Genomic DNA, 17,555 nt, shown 5'->3' on the forward strand with positions numbered 1-17,555 from the left:
TTAATAAGAAGCTAACCACGCAACCGATCATAAATTGTCAACGATCCTTGATCTTCTGAATCATATTTTGTCGATCTTTGATCTTCTTTTAGAGAGAGAAAAAAACTCAAAATATCGATCCTAAAAAAGAAACATTAAAGGAATCCATTCACTTGAAAAAGAAGAACCGAAAACTTTTAGATGTTTAAAACCTCTAGATGTATAAATAAGAAGGAAGAAGGAATTGAAACAAACTAATGGGCGGGATCATAAAATTTTGGCCAGAATTCGAAAAAAAATGGTGCCACATATCAAAAATGGATATAACCTAGGTTTGTTCTTATAAGTTTCTAACCTAACCAAAATCACTAAAGTAAGTTAGCCCGGATCGTAAAGGCAACTCCCAACGCTTATTACGTCAAGGGTTCGACCCACTTCTGAACTTACCTTGTTTGAAATGAACAATTATTTTTTGGTCCCCTATTTACATAGGAGTTATCATTTTACTCTTATTCATAACCAATTGTCGTTTTGGCATTTAATTTTGTCGAAACTTCTTTTTTAGCGCCCATTCTTTTGATCATGGTCGTCTTTACCTATTTTATTTTTCTTTCTTTCACTTCATCTTTCTCTCTCATATATTTCATGTTTCTACCTTAGAATGTTTACTATTTGTTGTTTCATTTACTTTGTAAGACAAAAGAGTTTATTTCATTTTTTTTTACCTCAAATTTAACTTAAAAAATTTCTTTCGCTTCTCAAATCCTAGACATGCCTATTAGTAGAAAAATAAAAGAAATTATCATAAAATGATTAAATGTATGAAGCAATTGTAATTAAATAAAAAGAGTATTTATCTTTTGCAAGCACTGATACCTTCTAAATACAAATTTAATACGCAAATTTTATTTAAGTCGGCTCTGTGTAGAACAAAATCCTGACTCCGCCCATGTTCCTAAAATAAACCATGTCATAGGTTTCTAATTTCAATACCTTGAGAGGGGAAATGTTAATTTCTAATTTATATCAACAAATACCAATTGACGTTATTCTTTCAGGAATAAGGTTAGTTACCCCAAAGAGACTCTCTACATCAATAGCCTCATGAATCTCTTGCCTCTATTTCTGTGGAGTAATCTCGCATAGTTCATCCCATACCTCCTTCATGAGATCCAGAGCACAATCATAGTTGGAACTTGAGATTGTCCTGTCTCATAGATTTTGTGGTACCATCCTGGAAAGCCTCTTCCATCGCCTTCCTTTTTTTTCTACTTCAAAAGACGGTAGCAAAGTGCAGTAAGGATTTGTAACTTGTACTAAGAGGTGTTTGATTTTTGCACTTGTGATTTTCACACTTGTGGTTTTCACTTATTAGGTGTGGGCCTACAATTTTAGGTCGTGTGTTTCTTTTTCACTTAATAAGTGAAAACCACTTCTTCTGGGAAAGTAAATGTAAAAAAGTAAGGTTTAGGTTGGAGCTTATTTTTTTGCACTTACTTTTAAAAAATACACTTTTTTTCCTTCTTCTCGTACAATAATTACCAATATAATTATAGCTAAAAAGAAAATCTTAAATAATTGATAAAATACAAAATGTTTTTACGACTTTAACAATGATTCTTCTCCATCTTCACTCATCCTTCACCTAAGTTTTTCTCTTTAGTTTTTTCGCATCTCTTCCTTCACTAATCACGGAACACCCAAACTCCATGATACAACACAATCTCTTCCTCCTCCCTAATTCTTAATTATTTGCAATTAATATATTTGACACAATATTCATAAACTGTAGTTCTCTTGTACCTAAACTCATGAGCTTAATGAATTAGTATGAAATGCTAATATGTAATTACATTAAGGTTAAAATAGACAATTTCACATTTTCGTAACATTTAGAATTAATATAAAAACAAAATTCAAGCACTTAAAAGCAACGAAAAATAAACGCCCTCTAACTCACTGTGTATGAACTTCATAAAAAACGATTTGTAAATGTCTCTCTAGTTAAAATATATGCTAACCTAAGACCATCATGATCTTGAATGCGAAAGTTTAAATTTTCTAGGACTAGTAACAGTCACAAGTTTTTCAGTAGTGGAGATTGTGTTCTTCTCCGTCAGTGGAGATTGAAAAGGGAAAAAGAACACCGTGGTCCGTGGAAGATGAGTAGGGAAGACGGTGACAATTTTGTAATTAAATAGATAAAGTGATCTACAATTGATTGTTTGTACCTCAAAAATGAGTACTACAATTGTACATTTTTAACTGTAGTTCAACTTAGAAAGATCAAACAGTAAAAGTATCAGGAATTTGAGCTTCTAGTTAAAATGTTCCAAAACTTTAAAGATTCTAAAACTTTAGAGTTTCAAAACTTTCATCTTTCAAAACTTCATAATTCCAAAACTTTCAAGTTCCAACACTTTTTATGCCCTAGAGGCCAGATCTCTTGAAAGTTATAAAAACTTTGAAAGCTCTGGAACTTCAAAGTTTTGGTAAAAAGATATTAACGAATAAGAGGCCCATGAAGCAAGTAAACATGGTATTGGAAGATTTCACTTATTCTGGTGAAGGTGAGTGAACACAGCTAGTGACAGCACAAATCCTGCAAACTTAGAAACTAAAGAAACAGCAAAAATGACATCCAGAACATAACGTAAACTCCGATATTTCCTCGGCATTAAAACAGTAATCCATCAATTCCAAAGTTCAAATTCGCATTTAAGCAAACAGATAGATACCTAGCTACTGTGGGCGTATTAAAATCATTATATTTTTTTTTACAAAAACGACTAGATTCTGATATAACTAGGCACCAGAACCACCAGTCTGGTGCAGCATGGCATCAATCTCGTCCCCATCCTCCATCTCAAGCTGCATAAAAGATCACAAATCAAGTACTTTGCTATCAAAGAAAATTCCACGTACAAAGGAGAGAGAAAAAGCAAATTATTACTTCGTCGGGAGTTTGCTCTCCTCGAAGTCTACGTCCATCAAACAAGAAAGCAATTGAGTTAAAATCAACTGATTGCCTGTCACAGTATGCATTCATTAGCTTCCGCACCTGAGTGCTCCTCTTGATCCTGAAAAACACTTCATTCCCGTCCTATATCCAAACAACACCAAACAAGTCAACTACTTGGTGCCCAATTTGTGCAAAATTTACAATCATGTATGAAGTTCATTCTTCGAAACGAAGATTATGAAATAGAACTAGTTCTATTCCAAGGTCAAGAGAGATACAGGTTTCTTCGTTTGGTTACAGTAAAACATTACAAGAATCTCAAATGTATGCAAGATGTACCATAGTAATACAAGATCGCAAAGGGTGAAAGTTGCCGTGGGGCCAAAGTGGAAATAATTAGATATCACATATTATAGAATTTCGCTACGTGAGATACATTATACATAATAAATTAGTTAACTAAATCTCTCAATAAATGATATACTAGAAATATAGTTATCTAGAATATCCGAAATCGAAGTTCAGTAAAAAGGAGTTAAATCTAAAGAGCAAGCGCCTTTTAGATATAGCGTGTAGCTTCGGTATTTCACAAATAGTGACAATCAAAACTCTAAGAGAAGAAATATTCAATGATACTAAAATGCTATAAAATCAATTACAAGTACTAAATTCAGTAAATTAGTATATGGAACAAATATGTGACCATAAAAACCCTAAACAATACCTCCAGACTGCTGAAATGAAGATGGAAACTTACTTTCGTTTAGGATGAGCTCAGAATAAGACAGTTCCAAGTTAAAACCCTAATCAATTACTAGAGAATCTAATCAGGTATAACAATCCCACAAACTATGTAGTTGATCTCGGTCGAGACAACATGTATAGTTAATCATAAATATAAGTTTAACTCCCTGGCTCTTCATTACTTCATAATTTTCCGGACTATAAACACAAAAATTACTCCAATCATTCATCATAAGCGAAATCTTATGATAATTCACTTCAATAGTTCAATAAAATAAGTAACGAAGTTCGTACTTCATAAGTATTCAATAACCAATAAGTTTAATAACTAGTAGTACTATAGTCATCATCTTCAATTTCCATAATGACTAGTAGTAGTTCAATAAAATAAGTAGTATAATATTAGGAATTAAAGTTTCCAAAAAAAAATAAAAGTCGTTGTCTCGGGTCTCCGTCTGTCTCGACCGAGATAGCCGAGAAACTCGGCCAAACCCCAACTCGGAATCTCGGCCGAGACCAACTATATAGCCCACAAAAATCTTTCCAAGACAATCCTGGCAATGAATATGAAAAGGTTGAAAGTAGACAACTTGAACTTAAAAAAGATATATATACCACAAAAAGTTTTATTGAAAATCCTATTAATCAAAGAAACCCTAAACATAAGATTCTCATTGAAAGGATATCAATAATCAATATAGGTTCAATAATTCACAAAACAATAAAACCATTACTTCATGCGTTCTATAGAGAGACCCTAATATCCCAAACTAGTGAAAAATTAAACCGTTTCCAACAAGAAAGACTGGCCTAACCTAGAACAGAGGTAGATAAAGTCGAATTATAAAACAGTAGACAGTGAGAATCAAAACCCTAGAGAGAGGGAGAGAGAGAGAGAGACCTGGCCCTTAACCTTGAGGTTGATATGAGCAGCAGATTGATCGTTAGGTTTCTTGTCTTCCTCCTGGTTCGGCGGTGCACCTGACATTTTCTCAAATTCTTCTTCTTCTTCTCTACTAGAAAGAATTAAAGATTGAACTTTAGAAAGTGGGATAATTTATTTATAAATGGATTTATCTCCTCTCCTGTGATTGCTGCTGCAAACTTACGCTACCCACCACAATGACCTATTCGACTCTTGTTGTTACTCTAAATACTAAGGGCAAATCCAGTGTATGGGAGCCCAGCCCCATACATGGTCGCCCAACCCGCCAGCCCTGGGGCTGGGCTCCCGGTGGGGTTGGGAGTCCCCCAGCCCGGGTTGTTCTAACGGTCATATTTGGGGTGGATCTCCCACCCCACTTATATTTAATTTTTTTTCAATTGATTTGGACATGTGAATGGTCGAACTAATGGGAGCCAAACCAAATCAGCTTCCGTTGGTGCTCGACTGCGTTTACCGCTTGTGGTTGGAGACCAGACAATAGAGTCTAAGATGTCTGACTGAGGGGCATAAAGGCTAGGGATTCTTTCTCTTGTGTCCGGATAGAAAAATCCACTGATGAGTGGTATATCTCGTAATTTTGTGCGCGTTACAAAGAGATCCCTGACCTGAGAGAGTTCCTTCAGCCATCCTTTTGCCCGATGTCATAAGAACGAAAGTAGATTTGGGATCGAAGGTTCAGCAAAAATACTTATAGTTGTATTTGATGAACATAAAATGGCCACCAGTTGACTATCGTCAATAAGTCAAGAAAAGTCTAACAAGTCAATCCTTCTCAAGGCAACAGGACAGCTGAGACCTAAGAGGTTCGCAACCTAAGCCCAAAATCGAGAGGTTTGCAAGATCATCTAAGGAGTTTGAACCCTGTCCTGCATCACACACAATCAGGTCTACCCTGGGATTCGTAAGGAGGGTTGGGGGTTCGCGTTAAGCAAGATCGGTGCCTTAAGGCCTGAACATGAAAGGGCAGAAGTCTGCCGCAAGCTTAGCGACTTAAACCCAAATCTTCCTAAAGATCTCAGGCGGTTAAGATCTTAAGAGTCTAATTAACTTGGGTTGAACATAGGTACATCTAAATATTCAAGATACGAGATAAAACTCAAAGAGAAAACCCTAAATCTCATGTCTACTAAAGAGTAGTCTTAATCCCGAAGGGTGGATCTCAACCGCCTCAATCTCACCGTCTATCATAATGGATCCAAAACAACCTATAAAAGGGCACCGAATCATCTCGAAGAAGGTAAGTTCACGACAAGAACTTCAAGGTTCATTAAATACTCAATCTTTAACTACAAAGGGCAATCTGACTGTCTTACGCGTCAGAGAGATTTCCGAACTCTTTGCAGATTTTTCCTTAGGTTTCCAGTAGCAGGAACGGAAATCAAAGAACCAGAAATCATTCATTCAGACATGATCTAGCATCAAATCTCTAATTCCTAAATGATAACCAGATTGACGTTTTTTGAATCAGCTATACCTAATGCAAACTAATAAGCGAGTGAAATTTATAGATCAGTAGTGGGTGAGTCGCTAACATACTGTGCTAGGTAATCAAGGCAACGGTTTACGATGAACTATCCAAAGACTATGACAACCCAAATATTTTGACGAGATAACTCTAACCCAAAATCCGATTTGTCTGAGAGAAACATGCATGTAACTATGTAAGTTTTACTACCATCGATTTGTTAACCAGTCCTAAGCTTCTAATGTCATAACCAGTACCCTCAAATTTTGGTTATAAAATGGTGTTTCAGTCGATGACGTGGAGTCCCTTTTAAGAGTTTGCATGACCCCAACAGAAGTTTATATCAATTCGCTTTATTTCACTACAAAAAAAAGGGCCAATAGGGACATACATTTTTACGTCTGTCCCTAATATATTAAAGATAGGGACAAATTTTCACTATTTGTCCCTGATAAAATTACAATAGGGACAAATTATTAGGCACAACTAGAAAGATGGCGCAAAAATTGGGTCAAATAAAAAAATGGCGCAAAACAATTTCCCTCGTTTTTTTTCCTAAAAAATTCGGTTTTTTTTCTTTTTCTTTTCTTTCCTTTTGTTTTTTTTCTCTCTCTCTTTCTCTTCTTTTCTTTAGCACGTACAGAGAGAAGAGGGTTCAACAAAAAATTACAGAGAAGAGGAAGCACTTCTCAACGCAGAGAAGGAAATTTCTCCTCCTTCTTCTACACGTTAGGTGTGTTCTTCCTTTGTTTGATTCTTCAATCTTTCTCTCTTGGGCGCGGGTTCCATTCTACTTCTAGGGTTTGCACCTCTGGTATGTGTTCATCCTCTTTTTCTTCCACAAAGAAATCAATAAAGATTTTGGAGTAAGATGAAACCCTAATTTGTTATTGTAGAAAACAGTTTCAGTTCTGCCAATGCATATACCTGATCCAATTTGTTATTGCAGAAAACCTAATTTGTTATAAGCAAACTCAGATTGTTCCAGACTCTTGCCACGACCAGGTTCTTGTTCTTCTTCATATTGTCTTCTTCTTCTGAACTATTTATGAAATAATTCCTGATTCAATTTTGCATCAATTTTAATTCGATTTTGCATCAGTTTTATTCAATTTTCCATCAATTTCATTCAATATGACTGTTCTATGTTAGTTGTTCTTCTTCATATTGTTCAATATTAGAAATCAAGAGTTTATGGGTGGTTGAAATCAAAGTATTTTTGTTGTCTTCATGTTCTACTGCTATCAATAGATGTTAAGACTGAATTTATCAAGAAATCGACAGAAAATTTCTGGTTTTACTATTTTTTTGTTATCTTCTTGGTTTTTATTATCTTCATGTTGTTTTGTTAACTTCAAACTAAGAAATCGATAAAAATTTGTGGTTATAGCTCTGATTTAACCATCACTATATACCAGACATCAATTGTTTATTAATGAATCAAACTTGATCAAGTTCAGTAGGGTTCTTCTATAACTAAATTTTTGTTGTTATTGATTTCTTCTTATTTGGGTTCATCTATATCAGTAGGGTATTAGTACAGGGTAATGAAGTAGATGAGTTTAAAGAGAATCATTGTATGCTCTTCTTTGTAATTTGGTTGATGTGATTGAATTGAAATTTATTTATTTTTATGAAATCTGATATATGTTATTTCCAATTCAGTTTTGAGCTTTTTCAATATGTTGCTTAATGAAGTTTAGAACTTCATAATCGAAAACCAACTAGTCTGTGTATGTTTGACTTCAATAGACCCAAAATCAGTTCAGACTTCAATATTAGAATAATGTTCATCCTCTTGTTTTTCTTCTTCTTCTTCAAATAAATCAGTTAATATTTTGGTTTAACATGAAACCCTAATTCGTTTTTGCAGAAAAGGAATTCAGTTCCAGTGTATAACCAGGTCAGATAGTTCCACGACTCTTGAAACACCACGATCAGGTTGTCTTTCTTCTTCATATTCGTTTTCTTCTTCTTCAAAGTAAGCAACTAACTAGTTATGATATAATTCCTGATTCAATTTTGCATAAATTTTATTCAATTTGATTTTTCCAGGTTAGTTCTTCTTCTTCTTCTTCTTCTTCAAAATTAGAAATCAAAAGTTTATAGTTAGGTGAAATCAAAGTATATTTGTTATCTTCATGTTGTACTGCTATCAATAGATGATAAGACTGAATTGATCAAGAAATCGATAGAAAGTTCCTGGTTTTACTATTTTTTGTTATCTTCCTGGTTTTTGTTATCTTCATGTTGTTTTGTTAACTCCAAACTAAGAAATCGATAAAAATTCGTGGTTATAACTCAGATTTAACCATCACTACATACCGAACATCAATTGTTTATTTATGAATGAAACTTGATTAAGTTCAGTAGGGTTCATCTATGTCTAAATTTTTGTTGTTGATTTTTTCTTATTTGGGTTCATCTATATCAGCAGGGTGTTAGTACATGGTAATGAAGTAGATGAGTTTAAAGAAAATTATTTTATGCACTTTTTTGTAATTTGGTTAGTGATTGAATTGAAATTTTATTTGTTCTTCTGAAATCTGATATATGTTATTTGTTCTTCAGTTTTGAGTTTTTCCAATGTGTCGTTTAATGAAGTTTAGAACTTCATAATCAAAAACCAAATTTCTATGTATGTAGTATGGCTTCAATGGACTAAAATCAGTTTGAGACTTTGATCAACCATTGAGACGAATCACGGTGCATGAGACAATGATTCAAGTTTATTTGTTACACTTGATTACAATATTGGATGCTTCTTTCTTCACATTGATTTTCTCTTCACCAGCTTCATTTTTTTTGATTAAAAATTAATTGAATAGTTATGATTTCAAATGCAGTACTTGTAGCGGATCTCAAAGCTGTAGAGTTTCGCCGTAGGAGTTTTAATCGTGTTTTCTGGAATTAATTAGGTAAAGATTCACATCATCCTCTTTAACGTAATTTCTGAAATAATATATTTGTTTATGTATAGGGATTTCTTCTTCATCTTTGTGCACCGCTATTTCTCTTTGTTTGATAAAGCAGTGGTTGTGTTCAACTGTTAATTTTTTCAGAAATGGATAAGAGTTGGATGCAAAAACGTAGAACGAGTAATGAATATCGTGATGGTGTAAAGGCATTCATCGAACATGCCTTTACACATGGAAGAGTTTTTAATGGAAGAGTTGTAAAATGTCCATGCATAGATTGTGCTAATGTAGAGTACGTCGATAGAAATTTACTTTACGAGCATCTAATTTGTCGTGGAATTATGAGCAATTATAAGGTGTGGGATTTTCACGGTGAGAACTCTGATCAGACACCTACTTTAGAAGCCGAAGTGTTGACTCATAATAATGAGAACAATGGGGAGGGAGGTGACGACATAGAAGGTATGTTGCACGATGCATTTGGGTTTCAAAATGTGGGCAATGATATAGATGGTGATGCAGAAGAAACCGATAATATACATATTGATGGTGATGCCGCCCAGTTTTATAGTTTGTTAGAGGAAACTAAAACTGAGTTGTATCCGAGTTGTAAAAACTACACAAAGTTGTCATTTCTTTTTAGGTTATGGCAACTCAAATGTCTTGGAGGAATTAGCAATAAAATTTTCACAGACATACTTGTATTGCTAAAGAAGGCATTTCCCGAAGGGTGTACATTGCCAGAGACTTTCAGTCAAGCCAAAAAACTTGTTACGGATATGGCTTTAGATTATAAGAAAATTGATGCATGCCCAAATGACTGTATGTTATTTTGGAAGGAAAATTCAGATCTAGAAAATTGCACTGTGTGTAATGCTTCTCGATATGTAAAGGAGAGCGGTATTACACATAAAAAAACTCCTGCAAAGATTCTGCGACACTTTCCCTTAAAACCTAGGTTGAAACGCTTGTATATGACGTCTAAAGTTGCAGTAGACATGAGATGGCATGAGGAAGGCCGCACAAAAGATGGGGTTCTCAGACATCCGGCAGATGGGGAGGCATGGAAACACTTTGACCAAGTATATCCGAGTTTCGCTGCTGATCCCAGGAACGTTAGACTAGCATTGGCAACAGATGGATTCAATCCGTTTGGAAATATGAGTTCTGTACATAGCACATGGCCGGTGGTATTAATGCCCTATAATTTACCACCATGGTTGTGCATGAAGCAACCTCATATGATTTTGTCTTTGTTAATACCTGGTCCTAGGAATCTTGGAAATGATATTGATGTTTTCATGAGACCTCTCATTGACGAACTGATAGAATTGTGGGAAGATGGGGTTGATACTTATGACGCAGCAAGGAAGGAAATGTTTAAAATGCGTGCAGCAGTGGTTTGCACAATTAGTGATTATCCAGGCTTGGCAATGCTTTCTGGTTGGAGTACAAAAGGGTACTTAGCATGCATAACATGTGGTAAAGATACAAGCAGTAAATATCTAAAAAATGGGGGTAAAATATGTTACATGGGCCATCGTAGATTTTTGCCTATGGATCATAACTTTCGACGACTGAAGAATGATTTTGATGGAAATACCGAAATGAGAGAAGCCCCGGTACCTTTGACAGGAATAGAAATAGTAGAACTACTAAGAGGAATTCCACACCAATTTGGAAAATTCCTTCTGAAAGTAATTTAGATGAGGAAGTTAATGGACCTAAAAGAAAAAAAGCTCGAGTAGTATCTGGGTTTCCAGATAATTGGAAGAAGTTGCCCATACTTAATGAGTTGCCGTATTTTCCATTTATTCTTCTTAGACACAACCTAGATGTCATGCATATAGAGAAGAATATATGTGATAGCATTTTAGGCACTATTTTGGGCCAAAAGAAACGTTATCAAGATAATTTGAAAGTGAGACATGACTTGGAACAACTGGGGATCAAACCTGAGCTTCACGCAAAATGGCTTGTGGATAAGAAAAAATGGTATATACCCCCTGCTTGTTATACAATGACTAAAAGTGAAAAACAAACATTTTGCAAGGTATTGAAAAGTTTGAAAGTGCCAGACGGGTTCTGTTCAAACTTTTCGGGATGCATAAAAGTTAAGGAAGGCAAAATAATTGGTTTAAAAAGTCATGATTGTCATGTAATTATGCAACAATTCTTACCTTTAGCTGTTCGAAATATCTTGCCGGATAAAGTTTCTTCGGTCATTATAGAGTTAAGTGCCTTCTTTCGCGAGTTATGCACAAAGGTAGGTAAACCAGAAGATTTTACAAGATTGGAGGAATGCATTAGTCTCATTATTTGCAAACTAGAGAGGATATTTCCGCCGACATTTTTTGACATTATGATGCACCTACCGATCAATTTGGCGTCCGAGGCAAAATTAGGTGGCCCAGTTAATTGTCGTTGGATGTATCCGATGGAAAGGTATTTTATTTTAGACTAAATATTTTATTCTTTTTATACTTTAAATAATGTCAATAGTTATGTTATAAAAAATTTTCTTGTTATAAATGTAGACTCTTATGTACCTTAAACAAGTATGTGCGTAATAAGGCTCAACCTGAAGGGTCAATTGCAGAAGGATACATGATAGAAGAATGTTTGACATTTGTAACAAGGTACTTAGAGGATGTTGAGACACGACTAACCAGACCATCTAGGTACGTAGATGACTGTCATATTGGAAGTGTCGAAGGATTTATTCTTAGCCAAGAAGAAAGAGATCAAATACATGAATATGTCTTGTTCAATGATGATAATATTTCTACAGCATTAAAGTAAGTTGGTTTAAACTAAACATAGGCAAGTTACTTTCGATGTTGCAATTACTGTAGTTATTTAATATTAACATCGTTTTTCTTACAGTGAACACAACAATTTTCTTAGAATGGCATATCCAAAATTGCCTAAACATCGACTCCAAAAGAAGCATAAAAAGGAATTTGCAGCTTGGTTTAAAGAGTATATAAAAGATTATTTAGAGGCAGGTCTGCCCGTAGTAGAAGGTCACGATGGACTTGCTAAAGGCCCTTTTATTTCAGCAAAAAGATACACTGGTTACACAGTTGGTGGGCTTCATTTTAAAACCGTTCAAAGGGATTACGGTTCCAAGGCACAAAACAACGGTGTTGCAGTTATTGCAAGTGTTTGTAATTTTGCAAGTTCAAAGGACCAACAACCTGTCGAATCAGATATAACTTATTATGGGCGCTTGATCGATATAATAGAGGTGGCATATCCTCACGGACGTATATATGTTCTTTTCAAGTGTGAGTGGGTAGATGTAACAGGCGAGGATTAAAGGTCGACAAACATGGATTCACGCTTGTCAATTTCACTCATACATCATCATCCCAAAAAACTGAACCATATGTGTTGGCTTCTCAAGCACAACAAGTTTTTTGATTCAGTAGAGTCAGATTGGCATGTGGTCGTGAAGAATAAGCCTAGAGATACCTTTGATATGGGTGAAGATGAAGAGTTACTAGCTTCTGACTATGATCCCTTCGGTAATCAAAATGGAGATGGTGTTTCGTGGGAGGAAAATGTGAACTTGGTCAGGGAGGATGTGATGGGGGAAACAATTGAGGGTGTTCCTCCTCTAGTAAATCAGCAAATTGAATATGACATCGAAGGCGAACTTGAACAGGAAGAAGACGAAGATGAAAACGAAGATTTAGATGAAGAAGATATAAATGATCATGATGACTTTGATTCTTGAATGCACTTCATGTTTATTTTATTATTAATTCGTGGAATAATAATTAATTTTTTGATACTTAATATTTAATTATTTCCTTATCTTGAAGTTACTTATTGATTGATAATAGTTATATTTTATGTTATAATGTTGTATTGATTCTTATTAGATATGTATCTTTATCTCTTTCTAATTTTTATTTTATCCTTCCAGTGTAGATGGCCGAGCATGAAGAGCAAACTACTTATAGGAAAGGAAGAGGCGCAACAAAATTCGATTGGGTGGGGAAAATAGTTGTTCCACTACCAATTACTTGGTATCGCGGGAAACCAGTTAAGGAAAACTCAAAGAAATTATCATCGTTTGTTGGAAAAATTGGTAGGGATTTCAATATTTTACCCATTCACGTGATTAGTTGGAAAGTGATGCCAAAAGAAAACAAGGAAGAAGCAATCCGCAACATCAAAAAACACTTTATCATTCCAGACAATGGAATTGAATGGGTGAAAGATAGGTTAGATGGAGCTTGGAGGGATGAAAAATATGAAATGAAGCGGAAATATTTTACTCCATTCTCCACTTTCGGAGAACGATTTAGGAACTGTCCGGAGGAAATTCCCTTGGAATCATGGAGGGAAGCGATAAAACGTTGGGCAGATGAAAAAGTTGTAGTAAGTTGTGAGATACAACGGTAATGATTTATTATTTTTGTACGTATTGTTAATGTTGATAATGAATTGTTTTCGTCATTGTTTTTGTTTGTATGACAGGCTAAGGCAGAAAAAAATAAAGAGAACAGGAAGAAACTAAAAACATGTCATACTAGTGGATCGAAGAACTTTGCAAAACACGCCATTGAGGTGAGAATCATTATTTATTATTCTCTAATATATTTCCATACTAACATGATGAATTTTATAGATAGAGGAAGATCCGCAAAGAGAGATGCCATCAGGTACTCCAGCATCTCAAGTAGAAGTGTTTATGAAAACTTACACAAAGAAGGAAGGTACACCAATCACAGAAGAAGCAAGGGAAAATATGGTAATGATAAAATTAACTTATGTTATCTCTTTCATATTCGAACTAATCTATAACCCTTAGAGTAATTTCAATATTTGAAGGAAAAAATGAGAGACCTAGTGACCAGAGCTATTCAAGAAGGATTGCCTGTATATAAGAATGGATAAAATAGCATATTTGCTAAGGTTATGGGGCCTGAACGTAGAGGTTTTATTCGGTGTTATGGAAAAGGCACCCCAAAAAAAGTTTGGGGAGAATCATCCAAAGTTGAATTTCGTAAGAGCAACGAAGATACTTCAAACTTGAAGATACAAATGGAAGAAATGAAAAAAGAACTCAATAGCACAAAAGCGAAATTAGATGAGATGAGGGCTTATTTTAAACGTCTTCGCGATGGGGAGGTAGATTCTTAATAGAATTATAATTCAGTATGTAGTGATCAGTTCAACTGATATTAATGACTTATGTAATCGTTTTGCAGCTACATGTCTCTACGCCTAGCTTCTCATTTGAAAGTTCTCGTAACGACCCAAGGTCATCCTCACATTCTGATTAGCATGAGGTAACCTTCTCTTCTTAGTAGTATAATATCTATCACACAAATAGTCACACTTCATTTACACTACCTTATTAACATATGGTAATCCTAATGTATTACTATTGTACAAGCCTTGAATTATTCAAAGAAATGCTTTAAAAGATGGGGAAAAAAGTGGATACTGAAATTGTCTCCACACTTTTAGCGAAGCGGCGACCTAGCATGCGGAAGTGTTATAGTTGGATATTACTACTTTGTCCTGTTTGTTGTATGTAGTATTGTTGAATAGTTAATACCAGATTGAAACTCAATGACTTTCTTCTTCTTTAGTTTCCATTTTGTTCAAGTCTTGAATGAATTAAAGGACATCCGAATTAATCTCTCTCTGAAAAAACAAAGACACTATACTCACATACCAATAGGTAGATTAGATGATGGTATCTTGATCCTTTTTCCGTTTCCTTGTACATGTTTACTGCATAGAATAGGGTTGATTTTAGCTACAACTAGTGAATTAACTTCATCTTTGATGATTATAAAGTGAGAACTAAAATAGGCATATGAGTGAACCATTTATCAATTAGGTAATTAGTATAGTACATATACTTACTTTTTCAGAAGACAATCTGTCTACTTGTACTAAAACAAAACTTTCATTTCGTATATGTTGTTCTGTTTGATATCTATAATTATAATCATAAAAATAAGATTGTGTTGAGAAACCAAAATATATGGGGCATGAAACTTAACCTCAACATGTCATTTAAGTATGTGGTTCCATTATACATCTGGTTAGACAATGACGTTGTCCACTCAACTTGTTCTAGTGACTTTGACTGGTAATGCTATTTATGCCACAATTTCACGGCCCACTTTATCACAACTTTATAATCGCAACAATGTAAATCTTATGGAACAGGGCAAGGGGATGGTGTTGCGTCGCAGCAGGCCAATGGGCTGCAGCTGCTGCTGCATCGCAGCATGCCAATAGGCTGCAGTTGTTGTTGCGTCGCAGCAGGCCAATGGGCTGCAGCTGCTGCTACGTCGCCGTACGTTTCGGTGTTATCTTTTACTGAATTAGACCATTGTTCTAGAACTAATGCAGTATTACATGATCTTGACACCTAATATGAAACATTATTATGTAAAAGAACTCCAAATACCCATGAGAGTATGCTCGTTAGATTGCAAGAACAGTAAACACGAACTTATTATGAAGCTACCGCTTTTAAGAAGATTTTGTGTGTGAATGTTTGCTCTTTTAACAATTTTATAGAAGTTTTAATATGTTTGTATTATTTGCCGTGTCTTAATTTAGAAAAAGGGAATAAACTAATAGCTTTCGCTGTCTTTTGTTTTTTGTCCATGACATAGGGATTGGATGGAGCTCTACTGGGATGGTGTTAGAGTAGTTTATGTGAATATGTTATCTTCCTACAACGTGAGAAGCAAGATGGAGGATAAAGTTAGGGTAGTTTATTTTTAATAGAATTTTATCTTCCTATGGAAGAGGTATTACTTTATTCTCTTATTTTGGTTTGACCTTTTCTCTCGTCCAGACTTGTGAATATGTTCAGGGGCTTCTCAAAACATGTTTGATGTGAATATTTATTAAATATTGGTTATAGTAAAATTTTCCCTCTTGTATACACTAATTATTGTATGGGAAACTCCTAGTCACATTTGTAGGGACGAATATTAACTATATTAAGTACATGAAGTAGAAAATTGCCGCCAATCTTATAGGGACGGATATTGTCTGTCCCAAATGCTAACGAGAGGCAATTCCGGCCAAATTTTTAGGGACATATACTAATTGTCCCAAATACTAAAAAGAGGAAATTCCCGTCAAATTTTTAGGGACAGATATTGATTGTCCCAAATGCTAAGGAGGAGAAATTCTCGTCACAATTTTTAGGGACAGTTAAAAACTGTCCCAAAATAGCTTCGGGGCAGATGCCATCCGTCCCTACAACCGTCCCCAATATTATTTGGGACGCCGCTTTTGGGGACAGATTCAAATCGTCCCCAATAAACTATTAGGGACGATTTTTTCATTCTTGGGACGGCTTATGTCCGTCCCTAATGAGCCCTTTTTTTTGTAGTGTTTGAAAATAATTCCTTCGGGAAGAAGACAAAAAATCATGATGTGGATAGAGTGGGATGAGAGGATAGTCGAAATCGGAACACCCCTGCTTGCGTGGGAAATTAGCCTCCGTTTCCACACTTCTAATTTAGTTGTAAACTTTTTAGAAACTCATAGAAATTAGTCTTTCGGTGGAAGGAGTATGAAGTTACCCAAATATTTTTCATCTGGGTTCACTAAGTTAACATCAAAGAAAACGACGATAATCTTCTAAACACCTTTGCTAAACAAGATAGATGATTTTGATAAATTAATTTTTCGACCAAAAAAAGACGAATATGTATCCAAAATAGGTTTCAGATATATAATGTTGTTGTCCATATATATTCTGAAAATAAAAGAATCATCTGCAAATAATAGGTGAGGGTTAATTCGAGCATGTCTGGTCAAACGTATAATGAAGAGATGTGGAGAATGTAGGCGTCGTTGCCTTGTACTCCAAAAAGACGTAAAAATATATTATGAAGAATATTTTAGTCTTTTCACATGTTTGGAGAAAAAGAGGAAAGACTAAAATATCCATTATTTTATTTGCCACATAAGGAATGGAGATTGCAAGGGAGGACAAAAGGAGGGTTTTTGTCCCTTTTCTAAAAAGGATTTTGAATTTTGCATTAGGGTCCGATTGATACGTGAGAAAATATGTGGATGGGAAAACCAAATTTTTTTACGAGAAAGAAAACCAAGTTTTTCTTATGGCAAATAAAATCAAGTTGTTCAAATGTGAAATCAAAATTGAAATGTTCGATAGGGAATTTGAAAAAATTAGGAGAGTGTCTTTCGAAGGTTATATCATGTTAAGCATTGAGGAGTGCCTTTAGAATTTCGGCTTCTTTTCTTCCCCAAATACTACAAAAATTCTACAAACCCTAAGGGTAAAGAGAGAAAGCGTAGAGCAAGAGGGAAATGAAGATTGAAGAACGACAATCGACAACTAAAAAGCAGAGTAGCTAGCTTCTTCTCTTCTCAAAATCGTTTACAGTTTGTTCAGCTTGATTAAAGCACAACTCGATCGAAGCAAAGGTCGGTTGAGGCAAAGCTTTAGGGTTTTCATTTGTTTTTTGTTGTAATTTGTTCGTCCTCTTCATTTTTGACCCAAAGCTATGTTGAATT

The 17,555-nt window shown here is 34.9% G+C and overlaps 3 protein-coding genes across 14 annotated transcripts; 2 read left to right on the forward strand and 1 right to left on the reverse strand.

The window, feature by feature from the left end:
- Positions 1 to 2,628: 2,628 nt before the first annotated feature.
- Positions 2,629 to 4,849, reverse strand: LOC147555918 (small ubiquitin-related modifier 1-like). Of its 2 annotated transcripts, none has more exons than XM_086663637.1 (3): positions 4,587 to 4,849; positions 2,933 to 3,082; positions 2,629 to 2,850 (listed from the first exon to the last, which is right to left on the reverse strand). In XM_086663637.1, the coding sequence occupies exons 1-3, from the start codon at positions 4,671 to 4,673 to the stop codon at positions 2,785 to 2,787; spliced, it is 303 nt and encodes a 100-aa protein (XP_086519763.1). In that variant the 5' UTR covers positions 4,674 to 4,849; the 3' UTR covers positions 2,629 to 2,784. The 2 variants fall into 2 exon arrangements, with proteins under 2 accessions (XP_086519763.1, XP_086519764.1); XM_086663638.1 differs by having other exon boundaries at positions 4,599 to 4,809.
- A 1,729-nt stretch (positions 4,850 to 6,578) lies between these two features.
- Positions 6,579 to 15,943, forward strand: LOC147555919 (uncharacterized). 11 transcript variants are annotated; one of them, XR_015235068.1, is made up of 11 exons: positions 6,579 to 6,910; positions 7,046 to 7,101; positions 7,970 to 8,037; positions 8,943 to 9,014; positions 12,949 to 13,406; positions 13,506 to 13,595; positions 13,657 to 13,779; positions 13,860 to 14,159; positions 14,240 to 14,320; positions 15,216 to 15,345; positions 15,671 to 15,943. XR_015235068.1 is itself a non-coding variant. In XM_086663640.1 (9 exons), the coding sequence occupies exons 5-8, from the start codon at positions 12,954 to 12,956 to the stop codon at positions 14,312 to 14,314; spliced, it is 741 nt and encodes a 246-aa protein (XP_086519766.1). In that variant the 5' UTR covers positions 6,642 to 6,910; positions 7,046 to 7,101; positions 7,970 to 8,037; positions 8,943 to 9,014; positions 12,949 to 12,953; the 3' UTR covers positions 14,315 to 14,320; positions 15,671 to 15,943. The 11 variants fall into 11 exon arrangements, 3 of the variants coding, with proteins under 3 accessions (XP_086519766.1, XP_086519767.1, XP_086519768.1); XR_015235071.1 differs by having other exon boundaries at positions 6,657 to 6,910; positions 12,954 to 13,406; XR_015235066.1 differs by lacking the exon at positions 15,216 to 15,345 and having other exon boundaries at positions 6,642 to 6,910.
- LOC147555920 (uncharacterized) lies at positions 11,551 to 12,834 on the forward strand. The gene is made up of 2 exons (XM_086663643.1): positions 11,551 to 11,812; positions 11,901 to 12,834. Exons 1-2 carry the CDS (start codon positions 11,622 to 11,624, stop codon positions 12,334 to 12,336), a joined length of 627 nt encoding a protein of 208 aa, XP_086519769.1. The 5' UTR covers positions 11,551 to 11,621; the 3' UTR covers positions 12,337 to 12,834.
- Positions 15,944 to 17,555: the final 1,612 nt, after the last annotated feature.

Source organism: Eschscholzia californica, unplaced genomic scaffold (genome assembly GCF_041429995.1).
Source record: "Eschscholzia californica isolate CP2 unplaced genomic scaffold, dmEscCali1.0.p SCAF_2, whole genome shotgun sequence".
NCBI classification, from domain to species: domain Eukaryota; kingdom Viridiplantae; phylum Streptophyta; class Magnoliopsida; order Ranunculales; family Papaveraceae; genus Eschscholzia; species Eschscholzia californica.